This window comes from Herpailurus yagouaroundi, unplaced genomic scaffold (assembly GCF_014898765.1).
Source record: "Herpailurus yagouaroundi ecotype Mexico unplaced genomic scaffold, PumYag 141, whole genome shotgun sequence".
NCBI classification, from domain to species: domain Eukaryota; kingdom Metazoa; phylum Chordata; class Mammalia; order Carnivora; family Felidae; genus Herpailurus; species Herpailurus yagouaroundi.
Window position 1 is genome coordinate 1,281,529 of NW_024412396.1, and position 25,607 is coordinate 1,307,135.

At 41.3% G+C, this 25,607-nt stretch overlaps 2 protein-coding genes across 11 annotated transcripts in view; one reads left to right on the forward strand and one right to left on the reverse strand.

Moving 5' to 3' along the window:
• RPGRIP1 (RPGR interacting protein 1) overlaps positions 1 to 7,333 on the forward strand; it is a 104,230-nt gene extending 96,897 nt beyond the window's left edge. For all 10 annotated transcript variants that reach the window (XM_040476580.1, XM_040476585.1, XM_040476582.1 and 7 more), the window contains 2 exons: positions 2,300 to 2,430; positions 5,840 to 7,333. In XM_040476580.1, coding sequence (XP_040332514.1) covers positions 2,300 to 2,430; positions 5,840 to 5,952 — 244 coding nt within the window. In that variant the 3' untranslated portion in view covers positions 5,953 to 7,333. The remainder of the gene's footprint in view (positions 1 to 2,299; positions 2,431 to 5,839) is intronic.
• The window catches only part of SUPT16H (SPT16 homolog, facilitates chromatin remodeling subunit), a 39,520-nt gene continuing 20,655 nt past the window's right edge, over positions 6,743 to 25,607 (reverse strand). Inside the window, exons 8-26 of the mRNA XM_040476591.1 lie at positions 24,953 to 25,043; positions 23,683 to 23,756; positions 23,433 to 23,545; positions 21,467 to 21,532; positions 21,257 to 21,352; positions 21,034 to 21,149; positions 20,791 to 20,944; positions 19,961 to 20,088; positions 19,362 to 19,497; positions 19,130 to 19,256; positions 18,753 to 18,871; positions 17,938 to 18,063; positions 17,496 to 17,608; positions 17,120 to 17,195; positions 16,609 to 16,778; positions 9,214 to 9,343; positions 8,424 to 8,553; positions 8,221 to 8,298; positions 6,743 to 7,561 (exon numbers count right to left, since the gene is read on the reverse strand). Of these exons, the coding sequence (XP_040332525.1) occupies positions 7,416 to 7,561; positions 8,221 to 8,298; positions 8,424 to 8,553; positions 9,214 to 9,343; positions 16,609 to 16,778; positions 17,120 to 17,195; positions 17,496 to 17,608; positions 17,938 to 18,063; positions 18,753 to 18,871; positions 19,130 to 19,256; positions 19,362 to 19,497; positions 19,961 to 20,088; positions 20,791 to 20,944; positions 21,034 to 21,149; positions 21,257 to 21,352; positions 21,467 to 21,532; positions 23,433 to 23,545; positions 23,683 to 23,756; positions 24,953 to 25,043 (2,189 nt within the window). The 3' untranslated portion in view covers positions 6,743 to 7,415. The remainder of the gene's footprint in view (positions 7,562 to 8,220; positions 8,299 to 8,423; positions 8,554 to 9,213; positions 9,344 to 16,608; positions 16,779 to 17,119; positions 17,196 to 17,495; positions 17,609 to 17,937; positions 18,064 to 18,752; positions 18,872 to 19,129; positions 19,257 to 19,361; positions 19,498 to 19,960; positions 20,089 to 20,790; positions 20,945 to 21,033; positions 21,150 to 21,256; positions 21,353 to 21,466; positions 21,533 to 23,432; positions 23,546 to 23,682; positions 23,757 to 24,952; positions 25,044 to 25,607) is intronic.

Genomic DNA, 25,607 nt, shown 5'->3' on the forward strand with positions numbered 1-25,607 from the left:
CAGAGGGAGAGAAAGACAGAATCTCAAGCAGGCTCCGTGCTCAGCACAGAACCTGATGAGGGGCTTGATCCCACTACCCTGGTATCACGACCTGAGCTGAGATCAAGAGTCAGACGCTCAACTGGCTGAACCACCCAGGCGCCCCTGGACAAAAAACACTTTGACATTCTCAGAAAATTTGATGCATTTCTCACAAACACGGTACCATTGCTATCTTACCAAATATTATGTCTTTATAATATTAATTTCATATTTATATTTTAAAAATCATTACAGGATTACTTTGATGTAACTGGAGTAAATCTTAGGCCTACTACCAATTTTAGGAAGGTGTCCTTTTTATTCATATGAGATGAAGAGGCCTCCATTTAGAGGTTCCAGATGAAATGCACACGACATACTTCTAAGAAAATTATGCATTGTTTAGCTGAAATTTGAAATTCAAATTTAAGTGGGCATCTGTTTTTGTTTGTTTGTTTGTTTTTTGGCAAGACCCAGCAATGCTGCCTCCTTTTCAAGTATGTGGGTAAGAAATAATACAGGGCTGGTGTTTTAGCCCAGTAAATTTGTTTAATTTGCATTTACTTTGTCTCCAGTTAGTCATAGGAAGGATTGACAAAGGAGCCACTGAAATAAACAGTGAGTCTGACTTCAATGTCATTGTGGACTTAAACAGCAGCTTATTAGTAACTTTTGGGAATGGGAAGCATTTTGGTTGTTCCCCTTCTGCATCAGTGTTAAATTTAGCTATTTCATTTCTTTGTTCTCTCTCAGCATTCTTAGAATACTCCCTCCCTTCATTGCCTTACAGTGGTAGTCTCTTTCTTTTCTCTTTGTACTCAACTTTTCTACTCAATTTTAGATGTCAGTTGATTTTACCTTTATTTTTGCCAGTGTCGTGCAGTGGACAGAACATTGGCTTTGTAACCAGACCTGGTTTTGAATCCTGACTCTTCCGCTTACTAGCTCTCTGATGGTCGAATTTTATTTAGCTTGAAGGCTCCTTTGAGGATACAATTGAAATAACATAGTTTATCTAAAGCACTTAGTATTGTGCCCTGTATGTAGTAATGCTGGTTAACATCCCTTTCCTGGGAAAATTGGGGTCCGGAGTCAGCATTATCTCTTCTGTATATCAGTAAGGGTACAGAATATCAGTAAGGATCCAGAAACATCCTCACATATGAATATTGCTTAAAGGGCTAAGAATGTATCATTTTGGTGGTGCCTGGCATGCATCTCACAACTCTTGATCTCGACGTCATGAGTTCATGCCCCACATTGGGAGTAGAGCTTAAGAAAAAATAAAAAGATGTGTCATTTTTGGAATTTCTTTTTGTTAGCTGAATCATGTTTAGCTGTGATTTTAAGAGCTTGAATTTTTAGCCTTAGTCTTACCCCTTAGCACTATTGGCCATCAGTATTTGCTTTTAAGAAATTAATAGGGATACAGAATGTCCAGAATAGGCAAACCCAGAGAGATGGAAAGTGGATTTGTGGTTTCCTGGAGCTGAGGGGAGAACGGGATGCGGCTGCGTGGTGCCTCTCGGATTTCTTCTTGTGGGGATGAGCACGGCTTGGAATTAGACAGTGGTGACAGTTGGGCAACAACATGCATTTACGAGAACATACTGAATTGTACACTTCAAGGTGGTTAAAACAGCGAATTTATGCATGAACTTTATCTCAAATAATTGAATAGGTACTAGTTTCTAGAATTCAGTATCCTTCCTCACTAGGGCAAGTCAAGGTAATAATGATTGCTGTTGACCACTCACTGCTTGCGAGGCAGGGCTGTGTGCCCTCTGGAGTCCCGTTCCCAGATTTGCAATTCTTAAGGAATATGCTTTCACTTTCACAAAATGTATTGTTTTGTAATTCTGTATTCTTTCTGTTTTCCTTTGTTCGGGCTTGATACCCAACTTTTATTTAAAAATCTAAAAACTCTTCTTCTCCTATAATGTTGGTTTTTGCGCAAACACCTCCACTGCCCGTATCAGATCTTTCATCAGAGTTGTAAACTATCTTGGAAGGCATTCAGTTGCCTGACTCAACAGTTTTGAGTCAACTTGATATAGATTATCTTGAGTCTTAGTTCTGTCTTCTCCAGGCCTGTTGTTGCTTTAAAATACACCAACTCCTTACTCTTCTGCCATTACAGTCTTGTAAAATGGAGGCAAGGGAAAAATGATTGAGGGAAAACATTGTATAATTTATGATTACAGTTATCCTTATATATATATTTTAAGCCTTAGGGTATCGGTAGTACTGAGTTAAATGGAATTTTTTTCTCCTTTAGTTTAAAGTTTACAGTGGTAAGCGATCCTATGGACGAGGAGAAGAAAGAATGTCAAGAAGTGGGATATGCGTTTCTGGAACCGTGGCAGATCATGGAGTCGGGAAGAGACCTTGTAGAGCAAGAGCTAGACAGTGAGTAATACCTTGTCATGCTTCTCAGCTTCAATTATTGCTAAGGAAATCAGCCTAATCATGAATACTTTTCCTGATTTGCCTTCGGTATGTAATTACCGTTATGAAGTGGATGATACAAACTGGATCCAAATCCCTATGGCTCTACTTTTTCTAGAAATGAAAGTAGTCACTTGTGTATTTTAGCCCATGTACCTCATGACAATTAGAATATAATCTATTAGGAATCCCCAGTGTTTGAAATGAGGGAATTTTGAAAAGACAAGTACAATTTCCATCAAATTTAAAGATCAGAATTCCTGATTTCTCTTAAGCATGTGAGGTTTGTAAAGACAGCTGATACCCTCCGCTTTTAATGTGTGACCTTGCACACTGTCTCTTAAGCAGACACCAACTCTCCTGCTACCTCATGCCTCATGGTATTTCTTACCAAGTCTTGACCATACGGCTTTGGAAATGTCTTGACTGCATCCCCACTACTGTAATAGTTTTCTGTTTTTAAAGTTTATGTAGTTTTGAGAGAGAGAGAGAGAGAGAGAGAGCACGAACACAAGCTGGGGGGGCGGGAAGCCCAGACAGAGGGAGACAGAGGAGAAGTGGGCTCCTTGCTGATAGCAGAATGTCCGATGTAGGGCTCGAACTCAAACCGTGAGATCATGACCTGAGCCAAAGCCGGACACTTAACTAAGTGAACCATCCAGGCGTCCCCGTAATAGTTTTCTAAACTGGTCTCTCTGCCACTGGTTTCTTCCACCCCATCTCCATCTGCTACAGCGTTTCTGTACAAAAAGTTTGTACAGAACTTCTCTGTACAACACATTCTTCTTAAATCCATTTTCAACATTGTTTGCTGTTAAGACTGGCACGGTTTTAAAAATATTTTCATTTGAATGCCTTTACGTGGGCCCTACTCCATCCAGTCCCCACTGCTCTCTTACTGTACATGCCTGGGGATTTCACGCATTTACCGTATCTGCTAGGCTGTAGTGGGCAATTAAGATCACGCACTAGACCAGTGGCTTTCAAATTTCCAGTCATAATCAACTAATGGGTGGTGATATTAAATAAGTCATGACCAGAATTGGGAGCAGGGAGACTGTAGAAAATATCAGAGTGCATGGCATATAGATTATTTTGTGACACTTTCCTACGTACATTATGTATTGAATCATGATCTAAAATTTATTAATTATAATAAAAAAATTGAGGAATACTCTTCAGACCAGGGGTTACGAAGTTCAAACTATCTGGTAGACAAGATTCTTCATTATATTCCTCTAGTACCTTTCCAACTGAGGTACCGGGCAAGTGGTGTGACCTGTCTATGCCTGTGTCCTCAACTATAAGATGAGAATAGCAGTCGCGTCCTTATAGGGATGTCACGAGGATGGAGGGAATTCTCTGAGGGTCGAGGGAGAAGGAAGGGTCGAGGGAGAAGAATGTTCGGGACAGCAGAAGCTCGCTGGGCACATGGCGAGTGGGGTCTTTCAGCCGTTTTCCAACTTGGACCTCTGAGTTCTATTCCCGTCCCCATTCCCTGACATGCAGCGCTCTTCCTGACTTCTCTGCCCTTTGCATGTAAGGAAAATCCCCCTGGTCGTGACCTCAGAATTTCTAAAGCCAATGAATGTCTCTCGATTATTTTGACAGAAAAATTTACATTAATTTCCTTGTTATGGCTTCCCTTCCACTCAGGCTTTAATCCTGTTGGTCTGATTTTAAAAACAAAACATTGCTCCCCAACCCTGCAGCTCCCTTCCCTCTGAGCACGTTAAAACTCGGCTCTGTGCAAATTTGCCTGCGTGGTAAGTCAGTGCAGTGCTGTTTTGGCACCTCCTGCACTGTTCAATTAAGGTCAAGTTTTCATCCACTTAATTGACTCTGTTCTTACAATTTTCCGATTGTCAAATCCAGTTGGTTTCCTTATTCATCCTGCTTGACCTTTGTAAATTTCTATTATTATTGCTCATTCTCCTTTTTAAACTCCATTCTCCCTTGTTTTAGGCCGTTTCAACTTTCCGTATCATTCTGTGGGGGATCCTTCTGTTTCTTTACAGCTTCTTCCTGGGTTTGAATGTTGGGATTCTCCTGGTTCAATCTGTGGCCTTTTCTCCACACACCCTCCCCCTGGGGGTTTGCATTCACTCCTGGGGTTTTAATAATCTAAAAATGATCTCAAATCTAGATTACCAGTCTAGATTTTATTTAAAATCTAGTAGACCCAAGTCACTACTTCTCTGTTCTCATAGTACCCAAAATTTGCCTCGACTACAACTTTGTACCTTGCATTCCTTCTTACCTACCATCCAGTTACCCAAGTTAGAATGGTCATCCTGGATTTGGACCTACTCCTGTCTCCCAGGATTTCATCACAAAATTTTATTTTTTACTTTTTTTTTTTTTTTTTAATTTAGTTTGATATAGGGGTGCCCAGGTGGCTCAATCAGTTAAGTGTCCGACTTCAGCTCAGGTCATGATCTCGTGGCTCGTGAGTTCGAGCCCCACCCTGGGTTCTGCACTGACAGCTCAGAGCCTGGAGCCTGCTTGGGATTCTGTCTCCCTGGCTTGTGCTCTAAGAATAAACAAACATTAAAAACAATTAAATTGTTTTGAGAGTGAGCACACACAAGAGAGCATGAGTGGGGGAGAGGCAGAGAGAATCCCAAGCAGGCTCCACACCATCAGCACAGAGCCTGACACAGGGCTTGAATCCACAAACCATGAGATCATGACCTGAGCTGAAATCAAGAGTTGGACACTTCACTGAGCCACCCAGGAGCCCCTATTTTTAGCTCTTAAACATTCTGAATCTGCCCTTCTCTCTCCACCCTGTTATACTTCAGACCCCTTCATTTCTCTCCTGTATTGCTACAGCAGCCTCATAACTAGCCTCCCTGATACACTCATGCTCCCAGTTATAGTCTCCAAATAACGGTGAGAACTAGAACTCAAAAATCACTACGTCTAGGACACTTCAGTTAAAATCACATTCCTCACAAGACAGGCCTTTATGGTTGGGACCCTGCTTATCTACGCGGCTTTGCTCCTGCCACTTCTCGCACCTTTCTGAACTCGTGTTCTCGTGTCTTGGCCCGCGCTCGGAAGAGCTTACTTTCTAGATTCAGTTCAGGGATCGTCTCCAGACCACCTCTTCTACTTCCTCCACGCCGGCCAGGGTGGGTGCCGCTTCCGTGCGTCCCCAAAGCACCTTGAGTTTTCATCGCAGCCCCTCTCACCCCCACCCTGTACTGTGCTGGGAGGGCCTCACCCTCCTTCCCTTCCACTAGGTCGAGCCCCAAGGAGGAACTTTAGTGCTGCCGCCGCCTGCCACGGCACACTGCAGGTATGTAAGTGCTTTTTGACTGAATGATGCTGCTGCCTGACAGGCTTCCTTTTCTTTTCCCAACAGTTGTCAGCCCTGAAGATCAGGCCACCCGGATAGGAAGGCTGACGGTGTCCCTTAAAGCTGCCGCCGCCCTCGACGCCATTTACAAGGAGATGACAGAAGTTACACTTTCGTGATGGAGCAAGTACTATTCCGTTCTAAACTCTCTGAGGGAACCGCAGTAAAAAGTCTCTTATAAAGTAACTTGCTATGCCGTGAATTTGGTTTACTGTGATGTCTGGTCTTTCTACCTAATGACGAAAGCTTAGAACCAAGTTACTTTTTGTGACCCTCACTGGATAAAGGCATTATTCTCCAAGGTCTTAGCGCTCTCACGGGTGAGAAGAGGACCTGCCCTCAGGAACTGCGAAAGGACGGTCACAAAAGGTGACTTTACAAAAACAAAACAACAACAAAAAAAACCACAGTTTATTTATCTTTTAGTTCTTCCAAAATTGAAAATATCAAGTCCTACTGCTAAGGAGAAAAAAAACAAACAAACAAAATCTGAGACCCCTCCCCCCCTCTTCTCTTAAGGTCACAGAACACAGGAGGAACTGCAGCGGGACAGGTGGGTACAGAGAACCGGGAGGGGGAGGGTGGCAAGATAAACTCCCCAAATACTTAAAAAGCTGTTCGACAGAAACTGTGATAAATACAGGACAATGCAAGACAAGTAAAAATAAGGAGCAGCAGTGACGAGAGGCTGTGTTGTAGACGTGGCCTCCCTTCCTCTTCTCTTTTCTCATCAGGGTATTCTAGGCCCAAGGCATGACCTGCCCCTTCCAGATCTAAATGTTGATTCCTCTGAGCCTCCTCCTAGATTTCACTAGAAGCAGTGTTGTGAGGCACGACCATTCTTCCTCAGACACATCAGAAAAGGACCAGTGGTGACTCTGCTTCTACCATTGTACCCTGTGTGAATTTGTAAGGAGGATGAAACCGAGCCAGGGGGTGTCCCTGCTTCTTGTCTTCAAAGGCGGCAGAAACACCTCTATCGGCACGAGGCAAACAGGCAGGAAAACTCAGGCGGAGGTACCGGCCCGATCTGCCCTCACTAGCTCAAGTTGTATGGTTTATCACAACTATCAGCAAATTCCAAGAACCTTTTCTTGAGCACTGCAAAGATGGAACTTAAAAGAGATGTGAGGAAGGTCATGGCAGTGGGGCAGGATGGAGGACTGAATCTGCTGGTCAAGAACCATGGTACAGGTAGTTAGGGGTCACCTCGTACCAATGTCTTGGAAACATAGCTTTGAGACATCAAAGAGTAAGATGTCAGAAGCCATCGATGTCCTGGCGGAAGGTGACAGGAAGAGAGAGGAATGAAACGGTATTTATCAACAGCGGAAGCCTCTGCCCTTCTTCAAGAACACCTCCCTTGCCATCTGGATGGGGCCACTGGCACGTGTCCTGGTGGGCCTGGAATTCCCCGAGTAGATTGGTCCACACAAATGGCCCCCTAAACCCATAAACACAAATGGCAAAACTTCAAAAGGAAAAAAAAAAAAAAAAAAAGGAAAAATACAGTTTCTATGTCATGTAAAATTTGTAGGGGTTGGCTGGATAAAGAATGGAGCTGAGGACCAGAGTTCAGAAGTTACTTCCTCTTTTTCTTGGGGGGTGCAGAGCTGTGTCTGGAACCACGGTTAGAGCCACGGCCTGAGCTGTGCACAGATGCCTTCCTCTTCCGGCTCATACTTCGACTCTGTTCTTCTTCTTCCTCGTAACGACTTTCACGGTCCGCTGAACAGGAGAAAAGAGGCATTACTAGTTCGCTACAGGGTAACTTTGGTACCTAACAGTACTTAATAGCATGAAGTAACACAGGGAATGTCCTCTGGAGTCAAGTATGTTTTAATCTCAGTCATGTATTAGTTGTGTGATCTCAGGCAAGTACTTAACTTTCCTGAGCCTTGGTTTATGTTATTTACACAACAGAAAATGGTTCTAGGATTAAATAAGGTAGCCTATGCAAAGTACGGATCCCGATGCTTGGGGTCCAGTAGATAGTGTTCCCCTTTCACCTTTAACTGCTATCTAGCATTTGGTTTCAGAGTAACTAAACAACTATTACAAAAACCTTCCTAACCTGGAAGAGGCCCAGAAAGTTTGACTATTATAGGACTTAGACTTGGAAACTGAATAGCCTAATTCTTCCAAGACTATGTGGCTATCATAGCTACAGACCCACTGTGGCTGTGAGCAGATGAAGAATGACAGAGTCACGTCACTTGGAGGGTATGGACACATTCTAGAACTCATTTGCTTGTCTGGCTGATGAACTTGGAGCTATAGTTCCCCATCAGTTTCACAGTGTTCTTTTGGTACTCTTCTTAGGCCAAAAAAATCTCAAAATACTAAAATCCATTAGAAATTTGTGCTTCAAAAATAACAAAGTTTACCTTTTCGGGCTTCTTCCTCCAGTTCATCCCAATCCTTTCCACTCTCTTCTTCACTGCCCAATGATTCCTTGGAATAGTCTGGAATAAAATTAAGTCATTAATTAGTCATTAGATAGGAATGGAACGACAATTCTTCCCTCCTTTATGGGGTCCAGAAATGATAGATTAGAAAGCCATGAAACATTTTCCCTATAGAGACTAACCTGATTCTTCAGCTTCTGATGAATAATCTTCATCACTATCCTCCTCCTCCTCTTCATAGTCGTCTTCCGAAGGATTGAAAGTCTCATCTTCAATTTCAGACTCTGAATCCCCTTCCTCAGCATCACTCCCCTGGTGAGTTACAGTTGGAGAGCATAATACTATTTACTCGGTTCTTTTTTTGACCTTCACTTTATTAACCTAATTAATTCAACCCACCTAGCACCCCAGCATTATTTCCGTATTACATTAAAAAAAAACCCAAAAAACCTGAGTGACCAAAAGATAAATAGGACTAATTTATAATTACCAGTAAGGTGCGATTACTAAATATCTAGTTTGTATTTCTTAAAAATTCACTTCATCCTTCCTCACCCAGGAAAATTAACCAGAGATACTCACGGAAATAATGCATTATGCAGAGGTGGGAGAATCATTTTTTAGAAAACAATTTTTGCAAAATGCCCTAAACTTACACCTGAAACTATTATTACAATGTATGTTAATTATACTTCAGTCAAAAAAAACCAAGAACTTAAAATGCCCTAAAGAATTTTTTCCCAATACTGAGTCTCCTTAAAAGAACAATTTTGCAATTTCAAAGAGATCTCAGTGGCTACCAGTCTCCAATTAATTTATCAGCTACCTGTAAAACTAACTAGGAGAACAGCACAGTAATACTAAGCTCCCATTTGATCTGGTCCCGTACGTACTACTTCTGTAGCATTTCCTAGAAGCCTGATGGTAATGGGCAACACTATGTACCGGAAAAGAAACCCCACACTCACGCACCTCACCCTCAGGTTCTAGGAAAGACCAGCCACCTTGTTCGAAGAAGCCCTCAGGGTCATCAACAATGGTCTTCATGATTTTAGTCCAGTTGAGAGACTGTACTCCTTCTGTGTACTTTAGGTCACAGGAACTAAGAGACAGGACATGAGTCAAAGTCAATCCTCCGTATTTTCTGAGAATGCACTGTGTCCTCTTGCTCATTAGTATCTCTGAAGAGCAGACATTCTCTGTATTGGGCCACCAGAATAGACCCAAATGGCTGATATGTCTCCCAGAGACCAGCCCTCACGACAGAGCAGCATTCCAACCGAAGCAAGCTTTGTCCCTCCACAAAGGTCAGCCTCTCCAGTTTTCCATTTTCTTTCTTAAGCACCAATTTCCCTGTTCCTCCTTTTGGCCTTTCCTCCTCACCTATGCTTTCCCCTGATTCCACCCTTATTTGCAAGTAGTCTCAACTTATAACCACTTCTGCACTTCTTACTTTTCAGCTCTGATCGCACATATGATTGCAGTTAAGAAAAGGCAGCTGGCCCTAGCTTTCCCTCCTCAATCTTCCACTGCTTTCTTATGTATTGTTCATTTGATGCAAGGTATATTCAAAGGTAGGAGTAAGTTTCTTGTTTAGTACCTAAAGTGCTAAGAAAATGTGCAAGTAACTTTCTTTCTTTTTTTAAATGTTTGAGAAAGAGCAGGGGAGAGGCAGTGAGAGAGAGACAGAATCTGAAGCAGGCTCCAGGCTCTGAGCTGTCAGTGCAGAGCCCAACACAGACACTGAACTGATGAAGGGTGAGATCGTGACCTGAGCCAAAGTTAGATGCTTAACTGACTGAGCCACCCCTCAAATGACTTTCTTTTTGTCCACTTCTGTTGAGGAAAGCTCAATCAATTCAAGTGGGTGGGAAGGAAGAGAGAAATGAAAAAAACCAAAACCAAAAAACCCCAAAAAGAAATGACAATAGTGAGCATCACTAGAAGAAAGCCTCACAAAACCTGAGAACCACTGCCACAAATCCATTATAGGCCTCATCATATACACTGTAACTTGCACATCTGGCCATGATGGACGGAGTAACAAGAACTAGATTTACCTTTCCAATTTAAATTACTAGAAAACCAAACAAAATATAAAACAGCTTTCAAACACTGGATAAAAAGAAACATAGGACTGGGGCACGTGGGTGGCTCAGTTGGTTAAGCATCCGACTTTGGCTCAGATCATGATCTTGCGCTTTGTGAGTTCAAGCCTTGAAGTGGGCTCTGTGCTGACGGCTCAGAGCCTGGGGCCTGCTTGAGATTCTGTGTCTCCTCCTCTCTCTGTCCCTCCCCCATTTGTGATCTGTTTCTGTCTCTTAAAAATAAATCTTTAAAAAAAAAAAAAAAAAAAAAAAAAGCAGCATAGGACTACAGTCCCCAAAAGGAGGAAACACACAGGGTTTTGTTTTATAACTGCCCTAGTTTTCTGCCTGGAGGCAGTTCCCAGGCTGCTATGTAGGGAGGGGAACCCAATCAGACCCTGAGAGAAAGAGAAGTATTTGGGGATGCTGATACAGCTAGAATTTTTGAAGCTGAGAGTACTGGAGAAGAGAATGACAGAAAAAGCTCTGAAGATTTGCAGAGGGATCCCTTTCAGTCTGTGGCCAAGAACTGATTTGCACATACATGAGAGGAAATTAACCGGAGCTCAGCAAAGAAGCACTGGAAAGCAGTTGGCAACACAATTCCCAGATCTCATACCAAACTGGAAATAGTTCCTGGTCCTACCAGCTTTAACAGAAAGACCTTAAAACACACAGGGAATCAGAGTGCTTAGAAGAGTACTGCCTCAGCGGTGGGCAGATTAGTCCTAGACTAAAAGCTATTCTGAACCAGCACTAATGACATTTGAGAACAAGTCCTGAAAGATGAAGTGGTATCCAACTCACTTAACTATATCATCGAATGAAGTCTAGAAAAAAATCATAAAGCCTAGCACCCAGTGTGCCTGGGTGGCTCTGTTGGTTAAGTGTCTGACTCTTGATTTTGCTCAGGTCATGATCTCCTGGTCGTGAGGTGGAGCCTCATGCTGGGCTCTGCACTGTGTGTGGAGCCTGTTTGGGATTCACTCACTCTCTCTCAAAATGAATAATTAAAAAAAAAAAAAAAATTGGGGTACCTGGATGGCTCAGTCGGCTGAGTGTCTGACTCTTGGTTTTGGCTCAGGTCACGATCTCATGGTTTGTGGGTTTGAGCCCTGCACCAGACCCTGCACTGACAGCACAAAACCTGCTTGGGACTCTCTTCTGCCCCTCCCCTGCTCGTGCACGCTCTCTCAAAATAAATAAATAAATACATTTGAAAGTAAAAATAAAACCTAGCACCCCAAAATGTGTAGTCACAATGTTTGGCAGCCGATCACAAATTACCAGACATGCAAAAGGGCTGAAGAAAAAAATCAAACAATAGAAATAAACCCAGAAAATACAAAGACGGTAGATGGAAGTATCAGATAATGACATTAAAAAAAAGCTATTATAAACATGCTCCAAATGTTTAAGGAAGACAAACTTGAAGATGCTGAAAAGTGAAGATATGAAATTTGTGTAATTAGTCTCAGAAAACAAAACAAAACAAAAACAAAAACGGGGGTGGGTGGGGGGGATGGGGATTGAGGAAAGAGCAAAAATATTTGAAGAATAATGGCCAGAACATTTGGGGATGTGATGATCTAAGAAGCCCAACGCACACCAAACAGAATAATCATTAAAAAAACAAAACCACCCACAATAAAGCAGATAATAAAATGCTAGAAACCGATGACAGAAATACAAAACAAAAACGTCAGTCTGTTCAGAGGCACAAAGATGACAGCAGACACTCAGTAAGCCAGAAAACAATGGAGCAACATCATGTAAGTATTAAAAAAAGACAATTCTATCTACAGTCAGGAAAAACATCTTTCTGAAGTGAAAGGGAAATAAAGACTTAAGAAAAAAGCTGGGAGAATTTGTCACCAGAAAGCCTGCATCTCAAATGCTAAAGGAGGAGGTTTATGAGGCAAAGGAAAATTAAAGGAGTTAGAAGGCTGGAACCACACCATGGAATGAAGAGCACCAGGAATGAACATATGTGAGCAAATATCCAAGACTTTTGTTCTCATTTTGTAAATTAAGAGGTAACTGCCTGGGGGCACCTGGCTGAGTTGGAAGGGCATGTGACTCTTGATGATCTCAGGGTCCTGAGGTGGAGCCCCATACTGGGTGTAGAGATTACCAAACAAACCAACCAACCCATCATAAACTTAATACACAATCATACAATTAATCCAAGGGTGCCTGGGTGGCTCAGTCGGTTTAGCATCTGACTTTGGCTCAGGTCATGATTTCACAGTTCCTGAGTTCGACCCCGCGTCGGGCTCTGTGCTGACAGCTCAGGGCCTGGAGCCTGTTTCGGATTCTGTGTCTCCCTCTTTCTCTGCCCCTTCCCCCCTCCTTGAGCTCTCTCTCTCAAAAATTAAAATAAGTCCAAAATAAGGCATAAAAAGGAGAAAAGCAACGGAGAACATAGAGGAAAACAAATAGCAAGATGGTAGATTTAAACCCAACCATATTGATAGTTAGCATTAAATGCAAAACGGTCTGTTTTCACCAATCCAAAGTAAAAATTCTCAAAACAGATTTAAAAAAGTGAGACCCAAATATATATTGTCTTCAGGTAAGGCGCTTTAAACATAAAGTAAGTTAAGAACAGAAAAAAAGACATGTTATGTAAGCACTAACCAAAATAAAGCTCAAAGTCCGTAAGAATATCGTACCAAGCTGATTTTTGAAACAAGGACTATTATCAGGTATAAGGAAGGACATTTCATAATGATGAAAAAAAAAATCAATAGAATTAAACCACTAGGCAGACTGACCAACAAAAAGAGGAAACAAATTATCACTATCAGGAATAAAAGGAGACACCATTATAAACTGTATGAATATGAAAGTTGATAACTTAGATTAAAAAGACCAGTTTGCTGACAGACACAAGAAGATTCTAACCTTTATGTAGAATAGCCAATTCTGAAAAGGAACAAAATCAGAAGACTTACACTACATGATTTTAAGACTTACTTTCTATAAAGCTACAATAATTGTTTCAGCGATATAAGGACACACATAGGCCAATGCAACAGAATAGCATCCAAAACTACACCCTCTCCAAATGGTTGATGGCTTTTTTTTTTTTTTTAAACAAGATGCCAGGATAATTCAGTAACTATGGGGTAATCTCTTCACAAATGATACTAGAGTAATTGGCTATATTTGGGCAAAATACGAATCTTGACCCTTATGCTACAGTAAAAAATTAACTCAAAATGGATCACAGACCTAAATGTAAGAACTAAATCTATAAAACTCTAGAAGAAATCAGAAAATTTTTATGATTTCGGGTTAGTCAATTTATTAAACAAGATCTAAAAAGCACAAATTACAAAAGAAAAAAATAGATCAGACTTCATGAGAATTTTACACTTCTAGTCTTTAAGACACTTGAAAAGGCATAGAATCTACTGCAAGAAAACATATGCAAAACCTATATTTGATGAAGGATTTATAACCAGTCTAAAGAATTCTGACAACTCAGACAAACAATCTGCTTTTTAACATGGACAAAAATATGAAGAGACTTCCTCTAGGATACAGAATGACACATAAGCTCAACATCATCAGTCATCATGGAAATGCAAACTGAAGTCACAATGAAGACAGCACTCCACAGCTACTATAATGGCCAACATTAAAAAGAGACAAGGGGAGCCTGGATGGTTCAGTCAGTTGAGAAAACAACTCTTGATTTCGGCTCAGGTCAAGATCCCACAATTGTGAGATCAAACCCCGCATCGGGCACTGAGCTGGGTGTGGAGCCTGCTTACAATTCTCTCTCTCTTAAGCCCTCTGCCCCTTCCTCATGTATGCACTCTGAAAAAAGTAAAAAAAATAAAAAGACCGACAAAGCCAAGTGTTAAAATGCACAGCCAATTACAATTCTCAGGTACTGCAGGTTTTCCAGAAAATGATTTGATAGTTTCTTACAAGGTTAAACGTAGAGACTTTACCACAAACCATGCGACCCAGCAGTGCCACACTTAGGTCATCTACTGAAGAAATGAAAACTTAACGTTTACACAAAGACCTGTATGTAAGGTTTATAGCAGCTATTCCCAAGAACCCCCAAGTGGAAACAATTAACATTTCTATTAAAGTAAATGAAGTATGGAATATCCATGCATTGGAACACTCCTCAGTAACAGAAAATACACTACTGATGCACTCAACAACTTGGATAAATTTCAAAAGCATTATGCTAAGTGAAAGATGCAAGGTACCAAGATACTTCTGATTCCATTTACATGAAATTCTAGAAGACACAAACCACATAATGATAGAAACCAGGGATAGGATTACAGGGAGGGGACCGACTTACATAAAAGTGTATGAAGAACTTTTAGGAGTGAAGAAGTGTTCTACATCCTGATTATGATGGTAGATTCGCGACTGTACACATTTATTAGAACTCATCAGACCATATACTTAAATTGGTGAATTTTATTACACGTAAGTTTTGCCTTAATAAAACTGATTTTTAAAAAAAATACATTAAGAAATGGGCAGAAGACATAGACACTTTTCCAAAGATGACATCCAGATGGCCAAAAGACACATGAAAAGATGCTCAACATCACTCATCAAGGAAATACAAATCAAAATCATGATGAGATACCACCTCACATCTGTCTGAATGGCGAAACTTAACAACACAGGAAACAGATGTTGGTGAGGATGCAGAGAAAGGAGAACCCTCTTACACTGTTGGTGGGAATGCAAACTGGTGCAGCCAGTCTGGAGAACACAATGGAGGTTCCTCAGAAAGTTAAAAATAGAAGTACCCTACAATCCAACAATTACACTATTAGGTATTTACTCAAAGGCTACAAGAATAAGATTCAAATGCGTACGTGCACCCAGACGTTTACAACAGCATTATCAACAACAGCCAAACTATGGAGAGAGCCCAAACGTCCACTGACTGATGAATGAATCAAGATGCCTATGTGTACACACACACACACACACACACACACACACACACACACACACACTGGAATATCACTCAGCCATCAAAAAGGATGAAATCTTGCCATTTTGCAACGACATGGATAGAGCTAGAGTGTACTATGTTAAGCAAAGTAAGTCAGAGAAAGACAAATACCATGTAATTTCACTCATGTAGAGTTTAAGAAACAAAACAGATGAACAAATGGAGGAGGGAAACAATCCATAAAAGACTCTTAGAGAACAAACAGAGGGTTGATGGAGGGAGGTGAGTAAGGGATGGGCTAGATGGGTGATGGGCTCTAAGGAGGGCACTTGATGGGATGAGCACTGGGTGTTGAATGTAAGTGATGAATCACTGAATTCTGACACCAATACTGCACTGTATGTTAATTAACTAGAAATTAAATAAAAATTTGAAAAGAATAAAAAAAAGTCACCTTTACAACACATATTTGGGATATTGTTATCACCTACCTGCCTATGTCTTAAGAAAATCCTCAGGAAAACCATAAATTTGTATCTTTCTCACAATTTATTTCTAAGTTCTCTCAACCCACCTCTTAAGAGGAGAGTCACATCTCAGCACTTCTCCTTCACTGGTAATAGGCAGGGGTGTGTGGAGCGCAGAGCAAATTATACTCACCACTACCCAAGCTTCACCCTTTACCTAGAGTATAACATCTCTCTGTTTACTGGAGTTTTGGTACTCCTGTGAGAAATTCTTTTATAGCTGACGTAAAAGGCTAAAATTCAAGAACTTTTATCTTAAGGGGCATCTGAGTGGCTCAGCTGGTTAAGCATTCGACTCTTGGTTTCGGCTCAGGTCTGTTTCATGAGTTCGAGCCCTGCGTCAGGCTCTATGCTGGCAGTGCGGAGCTTGCTGGGGATTCTCTCTCTCTACCCTTCCCCTATTCGCACTGTCTCTCTCTCAAATAAATAAATAAATAAATAAACTTAAAAAATAAACTGAAAAAATTATCTTTCAGTAAAAGTAAAAGAACTAGTAAGAGATATCCCCTTTTTATAACTAACTGATTATACATGTATTCAGATTTTTATACACCTATCAAGAAGAGTCAAAGATGACTTTTTTTTGATTTTGTATGTGTAAATATTCATCAACTACTGTTGGAATTTCAGGAAGAAGTTAATCTCTATCTAACAGATGCCAAATTTCTAAGTCCTGGGCTATAACTCCCCAACGGCAGTTTCTCCCTTAAGTCCACCAGCAGATTTTATATACAACATACCATGCTTGTATTCTGTAATCGAGGGATCAAGGGGTAAATGGGAGAGTGCTGGCAGACTGACTTACTTCAGCCACTCCTTGATGGGGTCTAGGGAGGCTACCGGAATGGCGTTGATCATCGTCACTTTCTTGCTGTAGTCCTTGTAGACTATCACCATATCAAAGTTCTTCAGGTGAAACTGAACCCGCTCGAAGTGAATCAGCTCCACTTCATCCAAGGTCACCACAAAAGGTGGCTGTCAGGGAGAAATGAGATCACTATCACATAAGTCCCCTAAAGCACGAGCATTTTCAAATACTTTCAGGGCCTAAAAATCACTACTGCTTTTCGGGAAGACTAAAAGCAATGCAATGTATTGACAAGTCTCAGTATAAGGATTTGCAAGATCAAAATCTTTCCTCAAGGAGAATAAATTTAAAGAAACTGAAGAAACTATTTAAAAAACGACTTAAAGAATCATTTGTTCAGTAAGTCGTGTCTAAGAAAATCTTCAGAAATAGTAAAGACCTAGTTTTCAAAACACCTACCCTTTCTTTTCTCTAACAATTTTCTTACTAAAAGGGAAGAAATACTCACCCACTCTGTAGCGTTTACAAGCGCACTACTAGTGGGCTGAAGGAGGCAGGTACTCCTGTAAGGAGCTCCATTAAATCTGAAAGAGAGTAAGAGAAAGGCTCACTCAAGAGAAACGTGCTGCCAAAATACACTTCTTGCTTTTCCCCATTCCAAACCCAGCTCCAGCATACTCACTGGAGTCATTTACAGGGGAAGCCTCTCAGTCTGAGCCACTCACCCCAGCCTAAAAATGTTCAAGAGGGAATGGATGTCTCAAAGGTTTTTCAATCAAAGGAAAAAGGACGCGATCTGTGATGTTAAATTATCACAAAGGAAGAATGACCAATTTTTCTAATAGGCAGATGACACTTCAGGTCAAAAAGCAGAGATATGTTACCCCAAGTCCCTAAAAGGCACTTCGAATTCCAGTTCCTCCTTAGTCAGAGCCTCTACTTTCTCAATGAAATTTTTAAACGCTGTTTTCAGTTTATGCCTCATTTCTCGTTCCATCTGTAGAAGGAAAAAAAAACTAATTAGCTACAGTTATCACTTCACTCGTACATCCATTCAAAAAGCCTGAAGTACTTTTGTGGTCCTTAATTCTCATTCCTGTGACGCCAGTACGAAGAGTTTAACCCAGCCCACTACACCATTAACTGCAGAGCTGAGTCTGCAACTCAAGTCTGCCCCATAAGCCACTGCACTATACCATCCCCGTGCATACTTGAGTTGTTCGGCAGAAAGATGCGGGGGTTATTTACAAAATATAACTACTGAACTCAGATCTGAACCACAAGCTACCTCAATACCCTGCAAATAAAATCCTCAATCTCACAGACCTGCTCAGCATAGAGGTCATCTCGGTCGTGCATATGCTGATGTTTCCCCAAGTCCGTGGTGATCTCTCCCACTTCTGTGTAGAATTGCACATCCGTGTGCCGCTTCTTCCCGAACATGATGGCATTCTGGGGGCACGGAGTGGAAAAAACGAGAAAGCAGTCAGAAAACTCAGGCTACACAACAAAGAGGCAAGACCACAACAAAACAACGTGAAGTATAAATAGTATCTACCCTGGAAACCACAGCATCTATGTAAAAATAGTCAAACTGTCCCTGGTGTCGTCATGACATTTGGGAATGTGAGAGCGTACACATTTTTTAAAGTATTCCTATTTATTAGAATGAACTTGGGAGATTTTGCCGAAAATAAACTGTCTAAAGAAACATTTTTCTATTTCAGAGACAGGAATCTAGAGAAAACCTTAGGTTTTGGTGGTTATTATATAGCACACCAAAGGAACATACATGCTTATTAGCACCTTCTAGATTTTAGACACTGTGGACTTTATAAACATTATCTTATTCAACCCCCTTTACCTTTTCTGATAGGTGATATCATTCATCATTTATTAATTTAAAGTTTATATATTTTAAGAGAGAGTGTGTGCACGTGCACAACAGGGAGAGGGACAGACAGGGAGAGAGCGCATCCCGAGCAGGCTAACCGTGAGATCATGATCTGATCCGAAATCAAGAGTTGGATGCTTAATCAACTGAGCCACCCAGGTGTCCCTATTCGTCACTATTTTAAAAGAAAAAGAGTAACAGAAAGATCTTGCCCAAGATCTGACAGCTTGTAAATCAAAAAGCGTACCTTGAGGTGAAAGTGCAAGACAATAATCATTTCTCCATCACATGGCTGAAACAAAGCATGCTTGATGTTATTATACAGAATATCCACTTTGTCTCCTCGAACAGATGTGAAGCGGAAACCTGGGGGAAAACAAAGGAAGCAGCTAAGCATCAAGCAGCATGAGGTGAGGCCAGAAGACATTGCGTCTTTTCTGGCTGATTGGAACCGAGTCACAGAAAATGCCGCAAACCACACAGAGCTTCTTTCCCTTCCTTGTGCCTGTACAGCAATATATATAGATTCTTTCCAGCAGCTCCCTCACATACGGATTATCCATCTGTCATTCCTACAAATGTGCCCCAGAGACAAAGCCCAGACACACGAGAGATCATTCATACCGTTGACGTGGGCCTCCAGGGAACCCTGCATCCTCTTCTGGGCAATGTTTGGGCGAATGTATAGATCTTTCAGTTTGGGATTGCTCCGGTTTAGATTGATCACTAGGGAGTCTTGTTTCACAATGCCCTAAGTAGAACGAGAATTACTGTGAATCCTCATGTAACTGTGTGTCCCCTCCAAACCCACACATATCCTTTTGCACAATGGTGCTCTGTTGGTGTCCAGGCTCACCTCCTTCTCCTTCTCTTCTGCTTCCCGGGTCTTATAACGCTTCTGTACTTCTTTTATAATTCGGAAAGCATTCTGGAGGTTCAAGGCTGGTACAGTCTGTTCTCCAGGTGCCTTCATATTTGAAGCTCGGTATGTGCTGTGAAAAAGGAGAAGCCAGAACTTACAGAAGTATCTTTATCAGGTCAGGTAACCTGCACTCTTCACTGTATTTTTAACGGACTTAAATGTCTTTCAGAAGATAAAGATACCAGTAAATGGTAAGACACTGTCTGGAAAGCTGAAAAATATCCCTCTTTCTTCTTCTCTTAAATAGAGCATGTTATAAATGGCTAATCCACTGGGTGGGAAATCACACTTATTTTTCAAATCTGGCATAGCCAATTATCCCATTCCACACCATGAAGGAACGGACTCCAATGAGGCACACATTTCCTTATTTATGATTCTACTGCAAAACATGTGTCATCAGTTTAACATATATTCATGAGGATTCTAAACTGGGCTCCATCGTCAAAACCGTACAAAGCACAATGAGATGTTCCTGAGAGTACCACTCCAACCAGCAGGGATGGGGAATGGTTGTTTTCCCGGGGACTCACATTTCCTTGACAAAAGTGGCTTCTGGGTTAGGAAAGATGTTGCCCTCATTCCTGCCAAGAGCACTGCCTGGGCAATAGAAGTTGATTCGCAAGTAAGTATAATCTCCTTCCACGGACATGCTTATATTCTGCTCAAAGAAAAGGAAAGCATTAACAAAATAAACAAGTTTCTTTCCAAAGTAAAGGTTAGTACTTAGAGACATTAAAATTAAGTTAGGAGTTACGAGCTGACTGCTAAACCTAGCCTATAAACCTTCACCTAGGTCTAATTTTTTTTTACCTTCACCTAGCTTATTTTTTTTGTATGACAAGATGTGTGCTTCCAAATGAATCACTGGCTTCTCAGAGTACCCTGAACCACATGTCCAAAAACATGCTAAAAAATGTTTAATGCGGGGGGCGGGGTGGGGGTGCTTGGGTGGCTCAGTCAGTTGAGCGTCCGACTCTTGATTTTGCCTCAGGTCATGATTCCAGGGTGGTGGGATTGAGCCCCAAGTCAGGCTCCACGCTCAGCATAGAGCCTGCTATGGATTCATTCTCTCTCCAACCCTCCCCCAACTCATGCTCTCTCCCTATAAAAAAAAGTAAAACAAAATAAGGCAAATGCTTAATGCAAATTATATTTCTAGACTAGGAGATCACTGAACATTCTAACCAAGTGCAAAATGGAAAAGAAGGAGAACAATAGCAGGAGACAAGGAGAGGGGGAGTCAGCAAAGTGAGAAGGGTGGAGAATGAGCAGAGGGTAGAGGAATCGGAAAAACAATCTATGGAAGCACAACTCATAGTTTCAGAACCAATCTGGATGGATCCTGACTCAATGCTCATACCTTGATTGTGGCAATGTGAAAAGGTGTCGCGATACCGAACACAGGCATTATCACGGTCTCGTACTTCTTGTCGATATAGATCTTCATTTCCCGAATATGTGGTTCCTTAGGCATCAAAGATGGGTTTTTATAGGACACGTTAGATTTGCGAGCTCTGGAGTGGGGATAAAAACGTTTTTTGAGGAATTTCTATAAATCAAATACAAACCTAAGACAACCTCGTTGCCCAACACAAACTCTTACTTTTGAATCTGTTGCTCTCCTTTCTGTTCAGTCAGTCGCCTCTTTGCTTCTTCGTTGAGTTGAGCTGCCAGTTCCTTTTGATGCGCTCTCCGCTTCTCTTCTGCGGTCATCTCGTTCTAGAGGACACACCCAAGTCAGCAGAACTGCCAGTCTTACAGACGTGCCCCAGACGGGAGCCAGAGGACAGAGAGAGAGTCAATGTGGATTAAAACAACAAACTCACTCGTGTTCTTTCAGTAAGCAGTGCTGCCCGAGAACCTCTTCCCAACAGGTCCTCGGCCTCATCTTTCTCCTCCTCCTCCTCCTCTTCATCCTCATTCTATGGGGGAAAAATGAGAATCAGCAATTCCAGTTTTAACCTTTTTAGCCAGTTATTACTTTAGCCTTTTCATGGTACCAAACTTCCTACACCACTTGCTTTTCTTCTTCCTACCTTTAGAAAAATCCCCACATTCTTCACTTTTTTCTTCACAGAAGTGAGGACAGTAGCTGGGCCATCCTGGAATAAAAGAAAGAAGTCAGAGACATTTACAAGAGCATTTAAATAAAGCACTTTCACTTTCTAGCCTCGTATACAGTTGGCCAATGCTTCGAAACTTGTGGATACTAAAATCTCTGACAACGCATACAGATTTTATCCTCCCAACCTCAAAGGAACTATAATTTAGGAGGCAACACTGGGATAATGATTATGAATACAGGCTTGATGTGAAACCTCCCTCAATCACTTTCTTGTTTTGTTTTTCTTAATGTTTATTTTCTTCTTTATTTTTTTTTTTACGTTCAATATATGAAGTTTATTGTCAAATTGGTTTCCATACAACACCCAGTGCTCATCCCAAAAGGTACCCTCCTCAATACCCATCACCCACCCTCCCCTCCCTCCCATCCCCCATCAACCCTCAGTTTGTTCTCAGTTTTTAAGAGTCTCTTATGCTTTGGCTCTCTCCCACTCTAACCTCTTTTTTTTTTTTCTTCCTTCCCTTGTTTTGTTTTTTTAAAAAAAAGTTTTATTTGAGAAAGAGAGTGCAAGTGCACCCGAGTAGGGAAAGGGCAGAGAGAAAGGGGGAGAGAGAATCCCAAGCAGACTCCGTACTGTCAGTGCAGAGCCCGACATGGGGCTCGATCCCACAAACTGGGAGATCATGACTTGAGCCGAAATAAGAGATGCTCACTGAGCCACCCAGGCGCCCTTTGCCTCAATCACTTTCTAGTGGTGATATGTGGCAACTTCTACTTCTGTGCCCCAGTTTATCTGAGGATAAAGTATCTACTTCACAGGGTATCATAATTCAGTGAATTAATGCATAAAAGTGCATTAATAATAAGAACTCAGAAGTATTTGCTACTAGGGTACACGGTTTCTTTCTGAGGTGATAAAAATGTTCTAAAATTAGACTGTGGTGCTGATTGCTGAGAATATACTAAAAATCACTAAATTAAACACTTTCACCAGGTGAACTGCATGGTATGTAAACTGTAACTCAATAAAGCTGTTAAAAAAACTTAAAAAAAGAATCAGTTCCCAATATTATCATTCTCCAGGTTCAAGTCGCAAGTTGAACTGTGTGGTTTAAATTATTCTCTGTATTTGTGGCGCACCTGGGTGGCTCAGTCGGTTAAGCGTTCGACTTCGGCTCAGGTCATGATCTCACAGTTTGTGGGTTTGAGCCCCATGTCAGGCTCTCTGCTGACAGCTCGGAGCCTGGAGCCTGCTTGTGATTCTGTGTCTCCCTCTCTCTCTGCCCCTCCCCTGCTCACACTCTGTCTCTCAAAAGTAAATAAATGTAAAAAACAACAACAACAAAAAAGGAGGGTGCCTGGGTGGCTCGGTCGATTAAGTGTCTGACTTTGGGCTCAGGTCATGATCTTGCGGTCTATGAGTTTGTGCCCTGTGTCAGGCTCTGTGCTGACAGCTCAGAGCCTGGAGCCTGCTTTGCATTCTGTGTCTTCCTCTCTCTCTGCCCCTCCCCCACTCATGCTGTCTCTGTCAAAAATAAACATTAAAAAAATTTTTTAATAAATTATTCTCTGTATTTGGATGACAATCTCTATTCCTAGCTGTATTGGGTCACTGTCACATGGACCTCTCCCTTCAGCTAGCATTTAACACTTAAAATAAAAAAAAAAAAAGTTTGAGAGAGCGCACACCCAAGCGTGTGGGGGAGGGGCAGAGACAGAGACAACCCCAAGCAGACTCTGTGCTATCAGCACAGAGACCACTGAGGGGCACAATCCCACGAACTGTGAGATCAGGACCTGAGCCAAAATCAAGCATCGGACGCTTAACTGACCCAGGTGCCCCTAACAAACACCTTTAAGAAAAAAACTCCAAAGAATATAAAATGTATTTTCAATGTTAGTTCATAAACAATCAAAGGTCAAAGAAGAATACACACCTCATCCACAAGCACTGTGTCACCAATGAACAGAGCATAGGTTTTCTCTTCTGGTTTCTTCCCTTCCTTGTTAGTAAGGTCTGAGAATCCCAAATTGATGCTGAAAACCATCCCTAAAACAGCAAACAGGAATCAGTCTATAACCGTGAGAGAATGGAGAAATGTAGATTTTACACAGAAAATGGGGAAGATGGAGCTAAAGGAAATTATTCAAAAAAGTATTTTCCTACTGCACACCTGTAAAACTCACCTTTCTTTAGTTTGTACTGATTTTTACTATTAATTACTAAAGAGCCTTCACGGAATTCAATTCCCATTCCAAACCTAAAAAGGAAATGAAGAGAAATTTCAGCAATAGGCTAAAAGATCTCTAACATGGGTCAAGTACAATATATTCTATTTCAATTTTCAGGATAAGGCAGATAAGTATGTTGAGTGATTGGCCCTGCTGATCAGTCAGTTAAGGAAGAGGATTTGAGGACAGTCTTTGGACTAATAATATGTTGAAACAGATTTCCTAATTAAGTACCTCGTGTAACATTTATTATACCAAGCCTTCTTTATTTTAGCTTATACACCATATTTAAATTTCAATATTCTACCAGTTTTCCTATAAACAACTTAGTAGACTGTTAAGGGGAATATTACCAAGACCATAGTAAGTGGATTAAGCACAGCAATTAATAAAAATTAAAAACCTTTTTTTATATTTAGGAGTTAGAAAGTGAGCACAAGTGGAGAGGCAAAGAGGGGGGAGGGTGGGAGAAAGAGAAAGAGGGAGAAGAGAATCTTAAAACATGGTTCTACACTCAGCACAGAGCCAGATGTGGAACTTGATCCCACGACCCTGGGATCACAACCTGAGCCGAAATCGAGAATCGGCTTGACTAAGCCACTCAGGTGCCCCAAGCAAGGTGATTTTTTGTGGACTAGGTAACTAGGTAACCTAGTTGGTAACTAGGATTAAGTCACCTGGGCCAAGACTTGGTACAGGCCAATGTATTTCCTCTTGTCCATCAGAAAATTCCAGAAAGAAACTATATATCCCAGACTAGTTTCCATCTAAGGAAACTGCCCAGAGCCTTTGTCTTCCAAAATGTCTTTGGTTCTATAAGATGTTGAGTATTTCTAGGTGATGAATGGTCAAATACATTGGAGAAATACTGGATTAAATAAAAATTGAAAAAAAAATTAATTGTAGGATATCTCAAGAGTATTTCATTTGCAAATGTGAGCTGAAGTATTCTAAAAGAGGACATACAGTAAGTAACGGCTCCTAACACTAGTAATTTAAGCCTAGAGGGTCTATTGGCATCTACTACATTGGTCTGCAAAAATCTCCACCTCTTCCCAGGAAGTAGAAATGAAATCTTTCCCACATTCTCTGATAACACTATGTGTTTGGACCGTAAGTTTAAGAGTCCATAAATGTTGGGTGAATTGATCTAAGAATATTTTGCCTGACCACGGCCAGTCATGAAAACTATCTCAGAGTGACAATGAACTTCATCACATCTCACCCTAGATTTTTGGTAATTTTGTTCAGCAACTCTGGCTTCTGCTTTTTAACCACATCCATGACAGCATTATACACGTCACATATCTTCACACCTAATGACAAGACAGAAAGGAAACATTATAATATCTTTTAGGTGGAGAAAAACCCCAAAAAACAAAAATGACCACAAGTTAAAAAAAATGTTTTCTTTAATGTCTTTATCTTTGAGAGAGAGAGAGAGAAAGAGAGTGCACAAGAGCAAGCAGGGGAGGGGCAGTGAGAGAGGGAGACACGGAATCCGAAGCAGACTCCAGGCTCTGAGCTGTCAGCACAGAGCCCGACGCAGGGCTTGAACTCACAAACTGTGAGATCGTGACCCGAGCCAGAGTCAGACGCTTAACCGACTGAGTCACCCAGGTGCCCCTATGACCACTACGTTTCCATCAACATTTTTTTCACCTATTAAGTTCCCTAAAGCAGAGTTTCTCAAAGTGTGAACTAAGAAATGAAGCTGCAGGAGTGGTAGGGCTTAGAATTCTGCATTTTTAAATAAAAAACTCACCTAGTCACTCTTAGTTACACTGTTTGAGAATCAATGACACAGGAGGACTATGGGATGCCAGGTCTCAGTGAAGTAATTTGAGTTGATAAATGGCGTAATAATTCAAGTTATCATA